At 43.3% G+C, this 19,552-nt stretch overlaps 1 protein-coding gene across 5 annotated transcripts in view; it reads left to right on the forward strand.

Moving 5' to 3' along the window:
* Positions 1-19,552, forward strand: part of CCDC170 (coiled-coil domain containing 170) — a 128,474-nt gene that overhangs the window by 56,980 nt on the left and 51,942 nt on the right. For all 5 annotated transcript variants that reach the window (XM_066595953.1, XM_066595955.1, XM_066595952.1 and 2 more), the window contains one exon: positions 11,182-11,367. In XM_066595953.1, the coding sequence (XP_066452050.1) occupies positions 11,182-11,367 (186 nt within the window). The remainder of the gene's footprint in view (positions 1-11,181; positions 11,368-19,552) is intronic.

Raw genomic sequence — 19,552 nt, forward strand, 5'->3', positions numbered from 1 at the left:
CACAAGGCTCAGTCATATAATTTTTCTAAACAATTTTTATACGTTTCAATGCTCATTAAAGCGTTGAAACTTTCACCTCAACCAATTTTTATTTTAACTGGGCTGCCTCCAGGCCTAGTTACCAATTAAGCCACATTAACCAAAGCCATTAATGGGTTTCACCTGCCCTCTCGGTTGGGCATGGGTAATTTTTCTCAGGTACATTAGTACTGTTGGTACACCAATTTTTGTGGGCCCTCACCTACAGTGTAATCCAATAAATTTTTGGCCCACCTGCATTACAGCTGACATAACATCAGCTGTGATGGGCACTGCAATGGGATATATTTATGTACCGCCGGTGGGTTCCAGGGAGCCACCCATGCTGTGGGTCCACAGGGAGTTGTAAATGCATCTGTTTCCACTTCTAAAGAACCCCAGTCTGACTGGGGCATGCAGTGTGGGCCGAAGCCCACATGCATTAAACATGACAATACTACCTCAGCTGTGATGGGCAATGCAATGGGATATTTTTATGTACCGCCGGTGGGTTCCAGGGAGCCACCCATGCTGTGGGTCCACAGGGAGTTGTAAATGCATCTGTTTCCACTTCTAAAGAACCCCAGTCTGACTGGGGCATGCAGTGTGGGCCGAAGCCCACCTGCATTAAACATGACATTACTACCTCAGCTGTGATGGGCAATGCAATGGGATATTGTTATGTACCGCCGGTGGCTTCCTTGCACCCACTCATGCTGTGGGTCCACAGGGAGTTGTAAATGCATCTGTTTCCACTTCTAAAGAACCCCAGTCTGACTGGGGCATGCAGTGTGGGCCGAAGCCCACCTGCATTAAACATGACATTACTACCTCAGCTGTGTTGGGCAATGCAATGGGATATATTTATGTACCGCCGGTGGCTTCCTGGCACCCACCCATGCTGTGGGTCCACAGGGAGTTGTAAATGCATCTGTTTCCACTTCTAAAGAACCTCAGTCTGACTGGGGCATGCAGTGTGGGCCGAAGCCCACCTGCATTAAGCACGACATTACATCAGCTGTGATGGGCACTGCAATGGGATATATTTATGTACCGCCGGTGGGTTCCAGGGAGCCACCCATGCTGTGGGTGCACACGGAATTCCCATTGCGGAGTTGTACCTGCCTGTGACTATATATAAAAAAACGCGGTCTGACTGGGGCATGCAGACACCTATACAGAATGAATAGTGTGTGGCACATAGGTTCCCCATTGCTATGCCCACGTGTGCAGCTCCAGATGGAGGTGGCACAGGATTGGATTTCTCATTGCTTCTGTACAGCATTGTGGGCTATCGCCCCGCCCCTTTTAAAGAGGGTCGCTGCCTAGCCGTGCCAACCCTCTGCAGTGTATGCCTGCTTTTCCTGTGGCAGACGCACTTATAAATAGACATGAGGGTGGCGTGGCATGAGGGCAGCTGAAGGCTGGGCAGGGACAGTTTGGTGTGCGCTGTGGACACTGGGTCGTTGGGGGGGGGGGGGTTTGGCAGCATGTAACCCAGGAGAAGTGGCAGCGGAGTGTCATGCAGGCAGTGATTGTGCTTTGTTGGAGGTAGTGTGGTGCTTAGCTAAGGTATGCATTGCTAATCAGGGCTTTTCAGATGTAAAAGTTGTTGGGAGGGGGGGGGGCACTCTTGCTGCTATTGTGGCTTAATAGTGGGACCTGGGAACTTGAGATGCAGCCCAACATGTAGCCCCTCGCCTGCCCTATCCGTTGCTGTGTCGTTCCCATCACTTTCTTGAATTGCCCCGATTTTCACAAATGAAAACCTTAGCAAGCATCGGCGATATACAAAAGTGCTCGAGTCGCCCATTGACTTCAATGGGGTTCGTTACTCGAAATGAACCCTCGAGCATCGCGAAAAATTCATCTCGAGTAACGAGCACCCGAGCATTTTGGTGCTCGCTCATCTCTAACCGCAACCTAATAGTTGTATCAAATAATATACATACAATTGTATAATAAACCATAGATCCAAAAGTAGGTTACACCTATTCAGAAGGACATCTTAAGGGCTGATGGAGATCCAATCATCGGAACACGACTCCATGTAGTAATCCAAAACATGCATCATGATCTTCCAGCGAATGTTCACAATATTAATCTAGAAAAATTAAAAAGCAAAATTAAAATTTCTCAGAAGCTGAACAGAGTGTACAAGCAGGTCTACAAAAAATTGTGTAACGTTATATTCGTGATTTAACCCTTTTGGGGTCAATGTATCAAGCATGTAGATCCACCGGAGCTTCTTTTTCAAAAGGGCCTTTTCCCGATCTCCCCCTCTAATCGAAGGGGGCACGCTGTCGATCACACGAAAACGCAATTGACCGACAGAGTGCCCCCTATCGACAAAGTGGCGAGAAACTGGCAAATCCATGTTTTTAGTACGAATAGTACTTTTATGTTTATTTATCCTACTCCTCACCTCCATAGTTGTTTCGCCCACGTATTGTAGCCCGCACGGGCAAGTTAGTAGATATATCACGTAGGACGAGGAGCATGTATAGTAGCCATTTATCCTGTAAGGAGCTGCTGTTTAAGAGTGGAAAAATTTGTCACCCTTTATCAAATTACCACAGCATGAGCACCCTAAACACGGGTAGTTTCCCATCCTACACGGGGCCAATGTCATTTGTTTAGAGCCCATTTTTTTATTATGCACTAGCATACCCGTCGCTCGTTGCTGCGAAGACATACATACATACATACATTCGTTTTTAAATATCTAGATAACAACCAATCACAGCGCAGCTTTCAAGTTACCTCAGCGGTATAATATATAACAACCAATCACAGCACAGCAGCTTTCATGTTACCTCAGCAGTATAATATATAGCAACCAATCACAGCACAGCTTTCATGTTACCTCAGCAGTATAAGAAATAGCAACTAATCAGAGCACAGCTTTCATTTTACCTCAGCAGTATAAGAAATTGCAACCAATCACAGCACAGCTTTCATGTTACCTCAGCGGTATAATATATAACAACCAATCACAGCACAGCTTTCATGTTACCTCAGCGGTATAATATATAGTAACCAATCACAGCACAGCTTTCATGTTACCTCAGCGGTATAATATATAGTAACCAATCACAGCACAGCTTTCATGTTACCTCAGCAGTATAAGAAATAGCAACTAATCAGAGCACAGCTTTCATTTTACCTCAGCAGTATAAGAAATTGCAACCAATCACAGCACAGCTTTCATTTTACCTCAGCATTCTCAATATCCAGCAATTGTCTTGCGAAACGTTCGGCGGATGCATCATTTTGTAGTTGAACACGCTTGCTCGTTATGCCTTTTGCTTTTGTGCTTGAGATGGAAATCAAACGATCTTTGTCTGGGGGGCATAACTGTCGACGATGCTCGCACGCATGCCATTTATCATAGGATAGTTGTACTATGCCAGTAATCTTCCCAGGAGTGTACTCAACAACTTCCCAAAGTTTCATGGTGATTAGATGAATGGTGTAGTAGCGCCAAAAGGACAGACAGACAGACATACATTCCTTTTTATATATATAGATGACATCAGGAAGTGAGAGAATTAGATTCCGTACATAAAATTTGGACGCTAATTATTTTGCGCTTAGAATTGAATAATTGAGTTGGGACCCATTAACTTTTCCTATTTATGACATAATCAATGCTCGTGCCAAATTTCAAGTTTCTATGACATTGGGGAGCGAGAAAATTAGATTCCGTACGTAAAATTTGGACGCTAATTTTTTGGCGCTTAGAATTGAATAATCGAGTTGCGACCCATTAACTTTTCCTATTTATGACATAATCAATGCTCGTGCCAAATTTCAAGTTTCTATGACATTGGGGAGCGAGAAAATTAGATTCCGTACGTAAAATTTGGACGCTAATTTTTTGGCGCTTAGAATTGAATAATCGAGTTGCGACCCATTAACTTTTCCTATTTATGACATAATCAATGCTTGTGCCAAATTTCAAGTTTCTATTACATTGGGAAGTGAGAGAATTAGATTCCGTACGTAAAATTTGTAAAATTTGGACGCTAATTCTTTGGCGCTTAGAATTGAATAATCGAGTTTGGATACATTCACTTTTCCTATTTTTGACATAATCAATGCTCGTGCCAAATTTCAAGTTTCTATTAAATTGGGAAGTGAGAGAATTAGATTCCGTACGTAAAATTTGGATGCTAATTCTTTGGCGCTTAGAATTGAATAATCGAGTTGGGACCTGTTAACTTTTCCTATTTATGACATAATCAATGCTCGTGCCAAATTTCAAGTTTCTATGACATTGGGAGGTGAGAAAATTAGATTCCGTACGTAAAATTTGGGCGCTAATTCCTTGACGCTTAGAATTGAATAATCGAGCTGGGACCCATTAACTTTTCCTATTTATGACATAATCAATGCTCGTGCCGAATTTCAAGTTTCTATTACATTGGGAAGTGAGAGAATTAGATTCCGTACGTACAATTTGGATGCTAATTCTTTGGCGCTTAGAATTGAATAATTGATTTGGGACCCATTAACTTTTTCTATTTATGACATAATCAATGCTCGTGCCAAATTTCAAGTTTCTATGACATTGGGAAGCGAGAAAATTAGATTCCGTACGTACAATTTGGACGCTAATTCTTTTGCACCTAGAATTGAATAATCGAGTTTGGACCCATTAGCTTTTCCTATTTATGACATAATCAATGCTCGTGCCAAATTTCAAGTTTCTATTACATTGGGAAGCGAGAGAATTAGATTCCGTACGTAAAATTTGGACGCTAATTCTTTTGCGCTTAAAATTGAATAATCGAGTTGGGACCTATTAACTTTTCCTATTTATGACATAATCAATGCTCGTGCCAAATTTCGAGTTTTTATGACATTGGGAAGCGAGAAAATTAGATTCCGTACGTAAAGTTTGGACGCTAATTCTTTTGCGCATAATATTGAATAATCGAGTTGGGACCCATTAACTTTTCCTATTCATGACATAATCAATGCTCGTGCCAAATTTCATGTTACTACGACATCGGGAAGTGAGAGAATTAGTGGCAATGATGGAAATCGAACGATCTACGTGGGGGGTCGTAACCGTCGACGACGCTCGCGCACGCGCCATTTATCATAGAATATTTGTACTATGCCTATAATCTTCCCAGGAGTGTACTCAACAACTTCCCAAAGTTTCATGGCGATCGGATGAATGGTGTAGTAGCGCATAAAGGACAAAAAGACACGCACACAGACAGACACGCAGACATACATTCAATTTTATATATATAGATTGAGTGCACCAATCTGTCCCTAAGGCTCCTGCATTGCCTATAGGACATGATAGGTGAATTCGTGAATTCTTCAATATTTCCCGCTAATTTAAGAAGGGGCCAATGTTTTCTGAAGATGGTTGCTATCCGTGTGCTCATGGGGCCGTACGTGGATACAATAGGGACCCGTTTTGGTGTTATTTTTTTCTCTTTAATGGACAAAAGTTCAGTCCTCTCAACACTTTTAATTCTAAAAGTCGCCTCCTGAACAATCTTCTCAGGATAACCTCTCTCATGGAATTTGTTACACATTTGGATTAGTCGTGTGTCTAATAGATCTTCATTAGTAATGCGTTTTACCCGCAGGAGCTGACTCCATGGTAAGGAGTCAACCATAGTTCCAGGGTGATAGCTATTGTATTCAAGGAAGCTGTTGCAGTCTGTACTTTTTACATACAAATCTGTTTCCAACCCCCTTTTAACCAGCACATCCAAGAATTCAATGCTCTCCTGAGAGTATTTTAGGGTGAATTGAAGTTCTGGCCAAACACTGTTTAACTCAATCTGAAAATCCAAGAGTTCTCGTTCAGTACCTTTCCAGATCAAGAAAATGTCATCAATGTAGCAGTTCCAGGCGACCACCAGGGGCCAAAACTTAGACGTACATACATGATCTTGTTCAAATATACCCATGTAGATATTTGTGCATGTAGGTGCTACGTTTGACCCCATGGCGGTCCCCTGGCACTGTCTGTCGTACTTTCCAGAGAACAGAAAATAGCTATTAGATAGAATAAATTCCAACAATGTCAGAATCACGTTTACATTCTATCGAAAGATCAGAGGCTATAATCCTTTGTCTCACCGCATCCAAACCCCTTTCATGGGTTATTGAGGTATATAGAGACATCACGTCAAATGATGCCAAAATGACATCATTAGTGATCTCTATTCCCTCCAAAGTTACCAAAAAATCACTAGTATCCCTAATGTATGACTCACACATTGTAGCAAATCTACGCAATATTTTATCCAAAAAGATCGATACATAACTGAACAGTGACCCCCGTCCGGACACTATAGGGCAGTGGTGGCGAACCTATGGCACGCATGCCAGAGGTGGCACGCAGAGCCCTCCCTACTGGCACGCGCCCCATCGGCCGTTCACCACTTGTGAATACCAGCAGGGGCCGTGGCTCCCCTGCCGGCATTCATAAACAGCACTTGTAGCCGCGCTGATCCCGGCACACACTGTGACTTCAGTGTGTAGCTGGAATCCCTCTCCCCCCTGCCCCGACGTCTCCTACTACTTGGTTCCGCCGGGAGGGGGGAGGCGTCCAGCAGCAGACTGAAGTCAGAGTGTGTGCCGGGAGCATATTAACTCTTTCTTGCCCACATCTGCCGCAATCAGCAATTCCCAGCAACCTGATTGGTTGCTTGGGTTGGCTGATTCACCAAACAACCAATCAGGTTGCTGGGAATTACCTATTGAGGCAGAAGTGGGTAAGAAAAAGTTAATATGCATGCCGGGAGCATCGCTGAGCAGAAGAGGAGCTGAGCTTCCAGGAGGAGGAAGAGAAGGAGGGGGTAAGTATGTGGGTCTCGGCAGGGGCACTGTGGGGTGTCACTACTGCACTAGGGGGCCGTTGTGGGGTGTCACTACTGCACTAGGGGGCCGCTGTGGGGTGTCACTACTGCACTGGGGGGCCGCTGTGTGGTGTCACTACTGCACTAGGGGGCTGCTAGGGGTGTCACTACTGCACTGGGGGTGTCACTACTGCACTGGGGGCCGCTGGGGGGGTCCCTAATGCACTGGGGGCCACTGTGGGGTGTGGGGGTTACTATTACCGCTGAGGCCACTGTGGGGTGGGGGACACAATTACCGCTGGGGCCGCTGTGGGGTGTCCCTAATGTACTGTGGGCCGCTGTGGGGTGGGGGGGTCACTATTATCTCTGGGGCCGCTGTAGGGTGGGGTCACAATTATCGCTGGGGCCGCTGTGGGGTGGGGGTCACTATTACCGCTGGGGCCGCTGTAGGGTGGGGTCACTATTATCGCTGGGGCCGCTGTGGGGTGGGGGTCACTATTATCGCTGGGGCCGCTGTGGGGTGGGGGTCACTATTACCGCTGGTGTATGTTTACATGTGGCGGAAATGGGCGGAGCTGTTTCAAAATAGACCGGGTGCAGATTTTGACTACTTTTTGGATGCGGAAATGCTGCAGAATTTTCCACATAAATTTCCGCTGAGGACGTTCTGCAGTATTTCAGAATCCAAAAAGCAGTCAGAATCTGCACCCGGACTATTTTGAAGCGGCCCTGTCCTTTTTAGAACGATGGGGGTAAAATCATAAGTCGTGTTAAGCCCCGCCCCCTGACGTGTTGGCACTTTGCGATAAATAAGGGGGTTTTGGTTTGCAGTTTGGGCACTCGGGCTCTAAAAGGTTCGCCATCACTGCTATAGGGCGTCCCGGGGGGTTCACCAAGGATTTGTGAATTTTAGGTAACACGTACATTGTTGGTACAAAATTGAAAAGGGGTTGATCTATATTCCCTTAAGCCAATGCATCAACTAGAATAGAATGTACAGAGGATTGATAGCGATTAGTTGGATTATCCGGCAACAGTTCATAGACATCACTGTCAGAAAGTTGTCGGAAAATCTCAGCCTCATACTTATTGGAATCCATCACCACTACCACCCCATCCTTATCGGCCAGCTTAATGGTAATGGATCCATCCTGTGTTAGTGACTTTAAGGCGTTGCCATTTGTCCCGATCAAGGTTCTGTCTCACATAACCTAGTTCTTTACAAGTACGTAACTTTTTGATGTCCGCATTAACCAATGCTATATAGGTCTCCACCGTGTGGTTGTTAGTAGGTGGTTGAAATGAACTCTTATTATATAAACCACATTCACGTAGAGTAAACGTCTCGATTAACGGAGCTAGCTTCTGGAGACACTGTAAGTCCCTGTGTGGGCGTTTGCTGGGAGAAATAGGATTTTAATCTCAGCCTCCTAAAGAAGCTTCATAGATCTAAATCAGCAGAGAACCAGTCAGTCCGCGGTGTTGGGCAATATGATAAACCTTTAGACAACACTTTGTTCTCAATATCAGTAAGTGGTCTAGAAGAAATATTTACCACAAGGTTTACTGTATTATGATCTTCTTGTTGCTGGACCGTGTGGTTCTGTTTGCCGACACACTTTCTCCACTTGGAGTGCTTCCGACCGCCCCTCCGTTGGAGCTTGATGGAGTGATTTTCTTCTCTTCTCAATTTGTACGGCCCTGTCTGCTGAGATAAAATAAAAGCTGTGCCGTCATTGGTTGCTATATATTTTACTGCTGAGGTAAAATAAAAGCTGTGCCGTAATTGGTTGCTATAGGCTACAGCTTTTAATCCTCTTAGTGCTGAGTTAAAATGAAAGCTGCTCTGGTTGCTATGGGCACCAAAAACTGTATTTTACTGTTTGTTGATTTCCTGTAAGACAGTTTTGATAAATTAGGGCCGATGTTCATAAATTTGCTCCATGTATTCCTGTCTGGGACAGATCATTTTTGCTAACTGTTATCCACACGGACATCCTAGGCGGAATTAGGAAAGACAAAATGGGCAAATGATTGGTGGCTCCACCGGGGTTAGACTGGGGCTAAAAAGCGATCCTGAAACACAAATTTTCAACGCTCAGTATTACTCTTCTAGTGGGAATTACTTGTTGGAAATAACCAGGAATACTAAATTGAGTCCCTAGAATCCATTGGTGAAAGCAAATTTGGGGGTTGCTGTATTAAAATTCAGGCAAAGGCAAAAAAATGCAAATAAGGTTGCCAAGACAACAACATTTCTGAAGTTTTTTTTCTTAAGCCTATAACCTTCTCTGGGTTGAGATTATACTATGTGCATAACTTCATGTCAATCAGTCGTTCAGTTTGTGCGTGATGCTCAAACAGACATTGACAAATATATAGAAGATATGGCAAAAGTTTTTTTTACTTATTTCTTTTTTTTAAATAATTGAAAAAAAACTTTTTGAAACTGATTTTTACATTCATTTTTAGTCCCCATTGGGGTCATGAACTTACAGTATGATGTAATACCATAGATTGTCAGATCGCGGTATAATGTAATACTATCAAGCCACAACATAGGCATGACTTGATAGGCAATCTGCAATGGGACCCCTGGGGGCTCTCAGAAGGCACCTGGCTGCCATGGCAACTGCATGGCACCCCACGACCTCATTTCGGGGGACATACAGGACACCCAAACATCGATTGGGGCATTTAAAGGGTTAACAGCTGCTGATTGGAGTTGTTGCGGGCGGGTGTCAGCTATAACAAACAGCCAGCACCCACATTATATGGAGCAGGATCGATCCCCGATCTTCCTCCATACATACCCGAACGCATAGGATGTAAGTGTATGTTCTGTGTCGTTAAGAGGTTAATATTGATTGGACATATCTTTTCTCCTGTTCTGCAAGCGTGTTTTATTTATTTGGATAGCTTATTACTTTGAATTGACATTTTTTATTATGTGATCTTTATGTATTTCTATTTATTCATACATCCTTCATTATTTACAAGGCTTATTTTAAATGATTTAATTTTTTGACATTTCATTTGGGTGTAACCATAAAAAAATGTTGTTTTTTTTGTAATTTATGACAAATACTGGTCTACGACTATATTTTTGTGTATGCCCATGTGAATCACAAAAACATGCATAAGGACAGGGTCTCTCACATATTCGACCTATTTGCTAACTCTTCAAGCCTGAATGCTGCACAAGTGTCAAAGATAAGTGGTCACCCCTATCTGAAGATGATGGACATCATCTGTGTGCTTTTACTGCCAAGGCTGAGACGTCAGTATCTCCCGGCGCTCAGTCTATCACTGCCATAAGGAATTTAGGTGGCTGCAGATTGCTTCTTTCTGCAGGGCTATGTGTATGCAGCGCAGATGCCTCCAGGCATCTACATAATGTCTGCATTGTAAATCCACATATGTTTTTTTTAAGCCAATTTACATGCGGATTCAGATGCAGATTTAAAGGGGTTGTCTCGCGAAAGCAAGTGGGGTTAAGCACTTCTGTATGGCCATATTAATGCACTTTGTAATATACATCGTGCATTAAATATGAGCCATACAGAAGTTATTCACTTACCTTCCCTGCGCTGGCGTCCCCGTCTCTATGGCTCCGTCTAACTTCAGCGTCTAATCGCCCGATTAGACGCGCTTGCGCAGAAGGGTCTTCTGCCTTCGGGTCTGTCCGGCAGCAGCGGCGTTCTGGCTCTGCCCCCTTCTACGCGTCATCGCGTAGCTCCACCCCATCACGTGTGCCGATTCCAGCCTCCTGATTGGCTGGGATCGGCACATGTGACGGGGCGGAGCTACGCGATGACGCATAGAAGGGGGCGGAGCCAGAACGCTGCTCGTGCCAGACCGAGCCGAAGGCAGAAGACTCTTCTGCGCAAGCGCGTCTAATCGGGCGATTAGACGCTGAAGTTAGACGGAGCCATGGAGACGGGGACGCCAGCGCAGGGAAGGTAAGTGAATAACTTCTGTATGGCTCATATTTAATGCACGATGTATATTACAAAGTGCATTAATATGGCCATACAGAAGTGCTTAACCCCACTTGCTTTCGCGAGACAACCCCTTTAAGCCTTTGAATTAAAATGGTCCAGAAAATGTTAACAGTAAACCCCGCAATGAATAAAGCATTTAGCAGATTTGAAAATCTTCATCACTTCTTAAAATCTACAGATTATTTTCTCCAGCTTGTAAAGGCAATTTTGATTTACTACACTTGCATTGTTCACCTTTTACTTTCCACTGATTGAATAAGTATAAGCAAACTGTAGTACCTGCTTATAAGCAAGAGATAAGCTTGTTACTCATTTCCTTTTAGGCAAGCGAACTCTACAAAGAGAATTCTACATTAAAAGGTAATATATCCACTCTGGAGGAAACCATTAATGTCCATGAGACAGAATCTAAAGCCAGCCGAGAAACCATAATGAAGCTTGTCTCTGAAGTAAACAGAGAGAAAAGGAAGATTACCTCATTTATCCAGCAAATAAAAACCCTCCATAAGGTGTGCATATAAAATCTCTGGGATTTTCTGTTTTATTCTTTGGGAAAGGAAACAAGGGTACAACACTGAACATGCAGTATAAATCTGGGACTTGCTGTGTAGAAGTTCACTGTAGGCTATTATAATGCAAACTTTTGTGTCAGTTTTTAGGTTTCCATTTGGAAAATGGTTCCTTTTTAGAGATGAGTGAACGTACTCGGTAAGGCCGATTTCGCAATCGAGCACCGCGATTTTCGAGTACTTCACTACTCGGGTGAAAAGATTCGGGGGGCGCCGTGGGTGAGCGGGGGGTTGCAGAGGGGAGTGGGGGGGGGGGAGAGGGAGAGAGAGCTCCCCCCTGTTCCGTGCTGCTACCCCCCGCTCCGCCACGCCCCGCCCCCCGGCGACCCCTGAATCCTTTCACCCGAGTAGTGAAGTACTCGAAAATCGCGGTGCTCGATTGTGAAATCGGCCTTACCGAGTACGTTCGCTCATCTCTATTCCTTTTCTATGCATCAAGAGCTACTTTCTTGGGAACCTTCTTTTGATACTTTCTCATTATCAAAGACTTCTTTTCTGTAATAAGCCTTCCTCAAAAGTAGTGAGGTTTTTAGGTGAACAACTGCCCCTCAAATTCAGTCTGCTACAATTTCTAAATGTGTTATCCAAAGGGGGCAAAGCTGTAGCCTAGGGTTAATATACATTAGATATGAATTGTCTGAAATAGTTGCTATTATCGAGATTGCTGACACGCAAAAACCTCTGCTGAAAAGATGATCGGTCATGTTGGAATATTTTGGCCTTTTCCCATCTGCATTGGTATGTTTATGGTGTTGCTGGCTGATCCCATTCATTACTTCACAGTTTTTTTTTGTATGGCTGTATGAAAGAGGGCTCACCGTGTGATGGTTTTGCAGTGTTTATGTAGTGTGGCATTTCTCAAAAAAATTCTCACACTATGGCTCTGATAAAGCATTGTACCGTGTTTCCCCAAAAATAGGTCCTACCCTGATAGTAAGACCTACCGGGCTTCGGTGGAGGCTCAGAATATAAGGCCCGCAGCGTCCCCATGGTCTCCGGCGGCGCTGCAGCTGCTTTCTGCTGGTGACAGTGCTTTGAATACCCCGCCTCCAGCAAAGCAAGCGCTGTGATTGGCTAATCGAGCGCCGGCAGCCAATCACATTCAGTGAATGACATCACTGAATGGATGTGATTGGCCTATTGAGCACTGGCTGTGATAGGCTGCCAGCGCTCGATTAGCCAATCACAGCATTTGCTTTGCTGGAAGCGGGGTATTCAAAGCCCGGTCGCCAGCAGAAGGCATCTGTGAGAAGAGAAGGACGCCGCGCCACCGCCAGACACCATCGGGAGGCATCGGGATGCCGCGGACCAGGTAAGTACAAGCCCCACCCCCCGAAAATAAGACACTGTGCCCTGCAAAAAAAAAAAGTATCTTATTTTCAGGGAAACACAGTTACGTATAGGTATGTGTTTTCTTTTCTGGTAAATCATTATAGTCTTCCACTAGGAAAAAAGTATGCAACTGTAGCTTAAATGCCTATGCTATCCTATATGCTAGTAAAGAGTATTTATGATGTATTACACAAAACTATGTGTGACAAAAGGTATACATTAGGCCTTGTCCACACGGGCGACACGGAATCGCCGCGAGAAAACTGCTGCGATATCGCATTGCTTGTCCATTTGATATTGCTGCGGTTTTTCACAGTGATAGCGTGAATTTGTAGCGCTACAGGGTCGCTTCTAGTGCTACAAAGTCGCCTGACTTTTTGTAGCACGATATAAAAAAATATAAACCCTACCCCCAAAATAAGCCGTAACTAAAAAAAAAAAATTAAACATCCCCGAGAAGCGCTGTCTGTGGCTCTGCTGCAGATTCTCCTCTTCTGGTTCCCGGCACTGTTCGTCTTCTTTTCTTCTGGCCAGGGATTGAAAAATCCCCACCTCCTGTAAGTGCTTGCTGTGATTAGCTGACACTTAGCCAATCACAGTGAGCACTCAATGAATGGCTGTGTGGTTGGTTCATCGAGCGCTGGCTGTAATTGACTAAGCATCAGCCAATCACAGTCAGTGCTTCCAGGAGGTTGGGATTTTTCAATCCCCAGCCAGAAGATGATGAAGAGAAGCAGTGTCGGGACCCAGGGAGAAGATGCGGCCAGGATAACAGCGCTTCTAAGGTTATGTATACTGTTTTTTTAAAATTTTTTCCAATATCATATGTCTGAGTGGCAAAAGTATGTGAACCTTTAGGGCTGGGACAGACAAGCATTTTTTTCACGCATCAACAGGTGTGGGAGAAAAACCTGCAGAATGCATGTATAATAAAAAATGCATTACCGAAGTCTCAGACGCGTTTTTAATTCGCACTTGTTGTGCAGTCACACGATGGTAAAATTCGCACATAAATAGTGCGTCCTCATTGAAAGCAATGGGAAAAGAGCGCTATCCGCTGCTGCGGCTATGATAGCCGCAGCAGGGGATTCCTTGTTGCATTTTTTTTCAACTGTTGAAAAAGGCTGCAGGACTAGCCGAAACGCGTCCAACTTTTTGATGCCTGTTTATATGATCTCTCTTCCCTGAAATACAGAAGATTTTAGATGTTAAAGCAAACCTTTTTTCTTCATTTATATATTGCTATTCCACTAAAGCTGACGGTTTTCTTCTGGTCTGGGTTCCGTCTATTATAATCGCCTGGCTGTGGGGTCCCTGCTATAGAGGGTGAGCTCTATTTTTTTCTTCACTTCTCTTTTCAGCATCTGTCTTGGTGCTAATCCAGTCTTATATTTCATTTTTAAGATTCTTCAACAATATCTTTTCTTTGCACTGGGTCCTAGACCTCTCTAGTCTCTAAACCTACTTTTCAGCAACACGACTATTTGATTCCCAGTGTTTCACCTTTACGCATAACTTCTCTGCGAACTTTTGAAATACCGCCTTTTCTTCTAACACCACTTTCAGGGGGCGTGTCAAGGTTAACGCTTCGGTCTCTTTCTTACGAGCCGTTTCCTCAGTACGCTCACGTTCAATGGCACATCTCGCAGTCCTGATTTTTCTCCTCAGTAAGCCTATGTTCACACATCTTTTGTTTCTTCTCCAGTTTGGACATAATCTGACAGTAACCAAGCTCCACAGTAATAACTTCCAATTCCTGCTAAAGACTTGTTTTAAACTTCCCAAGTTTATCATATGCAGCTGCTTTTTCTTCATACTTGTGATTTGCAGCTTCTAATTGTCTTTGAATTTCTCTCTTTTGCTCTTCAACAGAATCCAAGCATGCAGTATTATTCTCCATTGCCTTTTTCATAACTGGCAGCTGAGCCTGAAGTGCTAAAATCTTCTTTACCATGTTTCTTTGTTTCTGCATCTTCCTCTAACTGCTTGAGGAATACCTTTCTCCCGTCTTCCATTCTCTTCAGGTATGCACTAAAGCCACTCTCACACATGTGCTAGACAAAATGCCGCAATTTCGATTGTGGCATTATGCCCTGATTTTACTTTTGTTTTCATCCGACAGCGGCTTTTAGCGCACCCCATCATTATGATGGGTGATGAGGTGCACTATAACATGGAAAAATAAAATGCGATCAACCGCATGTCTGCGAGCCTCCATTGCAAACAATGGGAGCGTTATACTGCAATTACCATGGCGTTCAAAACGCTGTGGTAATCACAATAAAAAGCATGTTTGAGAGAGCCCTAAGGCTCAGCCTCTGCCGCATATCTTCTTGCACCAGCTTTTGAGACTTTTCAATCTAAGCTTCCAATTCTACCTGCAGTCTGTTCACCTTCTCGGACAGTTCTGCCTGTACTTTGTCATCTTTAGTGATCTTTACTTGTAGCTCTTGAAGCTGCATCTCAACTGTGTTTCTCTTGCATTCAGTCATGCCTGTCTTGCAATAGCACCTTCACCTCATGGGTCAGCCCAGTACATTCACTTTCCAAAGTCCGTTTGACCTTTTCCAATGTCTTTTCCACCTTTTTAGTTTGCTCTAACTGTTTGGACAGTTCCCCCATAACTAGAGCATGATTCTGGATCTGGGTTTTATATACTTCAATTTCCTCATTTTTGCTTATGTTTAGCTGGGTCACCCATTGCTCATGGAGTACTTCCTGGGCTTCTCTGAAGTCCAGTATGTTTTTCAAGACTTTTGTTTGCTTCTCTGCCCAGCTGCAGGCAGCTTTCTCTATTTCCGGGTTTTCTTTGAACTCAAATATCTGAGACTCCAATTCACAATTTCTCTTTACTAACTGCATTTTCAACTCTGCAACTTGATTATGCAAATATGTAGTTTAATTACAGGCATCTGTAGAATATCTTTCAAACTTGCAACATCTCTAAAGGCCCATTTAGACACAACAATTATCGCTCAAAAGCGGCTTCTTTTAGAACATTCTCTCTTTCTTTCTGGAGTATCTCTGTCTCCTCCTCTATCAGTAATCCTTGCTTCACCAGCGCATTAGGGACAGCATGCATTGTGGCAAGTTCCTCCTGAAGTGCTCACTTTCTGTTTCACTTTGGACTTCAGGGTCTGCACTGATTATACCTTCTGTCTTACTACAAGCAGTCTTCCTTTTTTTTTTCTTCTTACGTGCATTTTTACTATTTATCACCCCTGACAACTTTTGGTTATTGCCAGCAACTATTTTAGTTTCCCCGAAAACTCCAGCAGCAACTCCTCTCTAGGATTCCCACACTTGTAGTACTACATGTGTTTTTCTCATTAATCCCTCTGTATACCACTATAGGCATATTTGAGCTTACTCCCACATAGGGGGTGGCTGAACTCCCTGTAACAACCTGTTCAGGCTCTGTCTTCACCTGTGTAGATTGGAGAACATTTCTACAATTTCTAGGCATATGATAGACAGAAATAATTTTTGTGACATTCATGTTATTGCACACTTCATTAAATGTCCATTCACATTGTGCAGCCTTTACTGTGCAATCCTGCACAAAACCCCAGCAGAGCTCTTTTAGGTGGTATCTCTTGACACCACCCTTTTGGCTGCACAGTCCAACATAGACAAAAAAAAGACAAGTCCGCCACCTTGGTTTCACCAATGTGTTTTCTGTCTAGACCTTCATTGCCCCACAGCAACCACCCTTTTCAGCCTGCTGGCCTTTTAAATGCAGCCTGCAAACTTTCATTGCCCCACGGCAACCACACTTTTGGCCTCCTGGCCCTTTAAATGCCACTTGCAGCCTTGTGTGCCAGTCTGTGCCAGCGCATCCTCCACCACTTGTGGCAAGTTGGGGTTACTCACTTTGCAGATTGCCATCTTTAAGTTTAGGATTGGTGGCGCACATTTAGAAAAGGCTCAGGAGACTTAGAGTGTCTTGTCAATCTGGCTTCCATCAGCATTTATTTCATATCAAAATGCCATACCAACAGCAAAGTTAATTTATCTGAACTCCACCAGGGTGGGAGTCTAGCAGCATCCTCCCTGTCAGCCTCAGGGCCTTTACTTTACTGGTCCACACTTGACCTTGGCTTGCTGCCCTTTCAGCTCTGCTGAGCTGTCTGTTTTTCTTTTTCCCCTGAGTGTGACAGGAACTGTTTCTTTTATGTTACTTTCTGCCACACCCACAGGTGTTTTCCCTCGCTTCAGCTTCCAGGAATGTCTGATTACAGGCCATTCTGTGTACTACACTCATACAATACATTAATAAGGGGGTTGTCTGAGTTACTTTTATTATAGTTTTGGGCATTGGCGTTCAAAACTAATCTAAAATCAATATACTTATCTTGGCACCGGACCTCCACTTCTATGCCATGCCATTTGACGATCCAGATGTCCCATAAAACTTTTATGTGGGCTTCTAATATAAAATCCCCCTGGCAGGTTTACAGAATGTCACTGATGAAGTCCTTATTGGGTCTTCTATTGTCTGCAGCAGTCATGTATGTTCCATTCTAATTGCTGTGACACCCTATCCACAAATTTAACTCCGCAATTTGGATAATACTCATTGAGACGATGTAGCAACTAGATCTTGTATAGGTGCCATTTGTGTGTAGGCAGTATTCACCCGATGGTGATTAAACTCACCCCACTCTGCTGTGACAGATGCAGAGTGCTATGATGTGGGCTCTTGAAGAAGGATGCCAGGACGGCCACTGTTGTCCCAACACAGAACCTATTTGATAAAATTTGGCAAGCAATTTGCCAACTGTGGCTAGGCAGATAGGTAATCTATTAGGGTGCAGACCGTCGAAATCCACTGCAATGACTCAGGTACTGTGCTCCCTGGAGATCAGCACAATCTCTGTCCTCTCCTTGTGTGTTAATCTTGCAGCTATAGCTGTGTCTGTAACAAAGAACAAATTAATAATAACTTTAGTAGGAATATAGGTATTTCACACTTGAGATTTGGATTCCTCATCAAATTCTCTATCAGACATATATGTAACATGCACCCTTTCCAATTTGAAAATATCGATTTGGTTCCAAGATAATAACTTTTAAAACAGTCGTTGTGTTGGACACCTCCCCTCCGAGATTTGCCCCCTTCCCTTTAGCAACGTGCCACACATAGGATGGCAGTCCCAACCACTGATCAATGTAGCGACTGGACAAAAAGATAAGCCTGGCTGTGCATTCAGGATATATTGGAATAGTGGACAGTTTAGTGAGGGGAAGACCTATCAATAGTGAGTTACAGTAGTCAAGCTGAGAATGTTTCAGGCCAACAATGAGATTTTTTTGTAGTATCCACAATAAAGGCCCATTTACACGAGCAGATAATCGCTCAAAGATCGCTCAAACGATAGTTTGAGCGACAGCTTTGAGTGATTACTTTGCAAAATAAAATTGGTATTTAAGTAGCTACTCAGCTACTTAAATACTAATTATGTATGTAAATGAAGCCTTCACTGAATGCAGGCTAGTAGCCCAAGGCTATTATCTGTGCTAAGATCCTTTGTTCTCCAAGGGGAAAGAATGCTCTCAGCACTCCCCCGTAGAGAACTACTGATAAAAGTGATCTTTAAAATCAAGTGAGCTTGATTTTAATGATCAGCAAAAAGTGCCCGAAATGCGGGTGCCCCATGCCCATTTACACGCACCGATTATCGCTAAAACGGTCGCCGATTAGCAAATTTTTAGCGATAGTCGTCCAGTGTAAATGGGCCTTAAGAAAAGGGCAGATCAAAGAGATGTCATTAATATATAAACAGGTGCCTGCTGTTTTTTTTAAATTAAATTTAATTTTTATCAACACCATCTTCCTACCTACCAACAGGTTGGGTCCAAGCCTCAGTTTTTGCTTTTCATCCGCTTAGAGAAAATTACACTTCAAAAGAAATGACTTGTGCCACACATGACACTCCTAAACAACATTTACATTTATAGGGCTTATGTGGTTAGATCTAGGGCTAATTAAGCTAATCAACGTATTAGCACTTAAAGTATAAATACTAAGCACAGGAAAGTCAGGTCTGTGTGTATCATAAAATCCAATGAGGATCAAAGAGTTGGACAAAAGTTTATAGATAGCATCAGATCAAAAGGGAAGGGAGAGGTAGACACAGATGTATATACCATGAAATTAAACTTTGCAGCAATTAGAATGAAGATTCAGTGCAAAGTTTATGTCCACAGGCCTTTCTCAAGAAAATAGGATATTTTGTGCACCTCTGAAGTTAGATTCCCTTGTTAACCTGTTCCTTTGTTTGGTTCCTTTCACTACTTAAGGATTCAGCCAATGATTTACATACCAATTGTATATGCAGCAATTTCCTTATATATTCCTATTTTCCTTATCTTTTGTTAATTTATAAACAAAACCAATCCAGTTGATCGAAAAGGTAACCAAGAGGGCACAAAAATTCACTCCACACAGTGGAAAAAATCTGCACCCAAATCTGCAAGGAGGTTCGCACATGTTTTTGTTGCAGATTTGGTGCAGATTTAGCTGCAGGTTATCACTCATACATAGAAATGAATGGACTCCACAGTGAATTTTCCATAACAAATAAAGCATGCTGCGGATTTCAAAAAAGCATACAACCCCCATTCACTAACATTGAACTGTTAATGTTGTGCCAACATATTCCACATAAACTGCACCTATTATCCCGCCATATAGAAAGCAATTCCATTAAGTATATTATCGCTATGTTCTCTCATATTTAGATAAGTATAGGTTAACTAAAGGCAAATAAAGGGATGGCTTGGAAGTATT

Source organism: Eleutherodactylus coqui, chromosome 3, assembly GCF_035609145.1.
Source record: "Eleutherodactylus coqui strain aEleCoq1 chromosome 3, aEleCoq1.hap1, whole genome shotgun sequence".
Classification (NCBI taxonomy): Eukaryota; Metazoa; Chordata; class Amphibia; order Anura; family Eleutherodactylidae; genus Eleutherodactylus; species Eleutherodactylus coqui.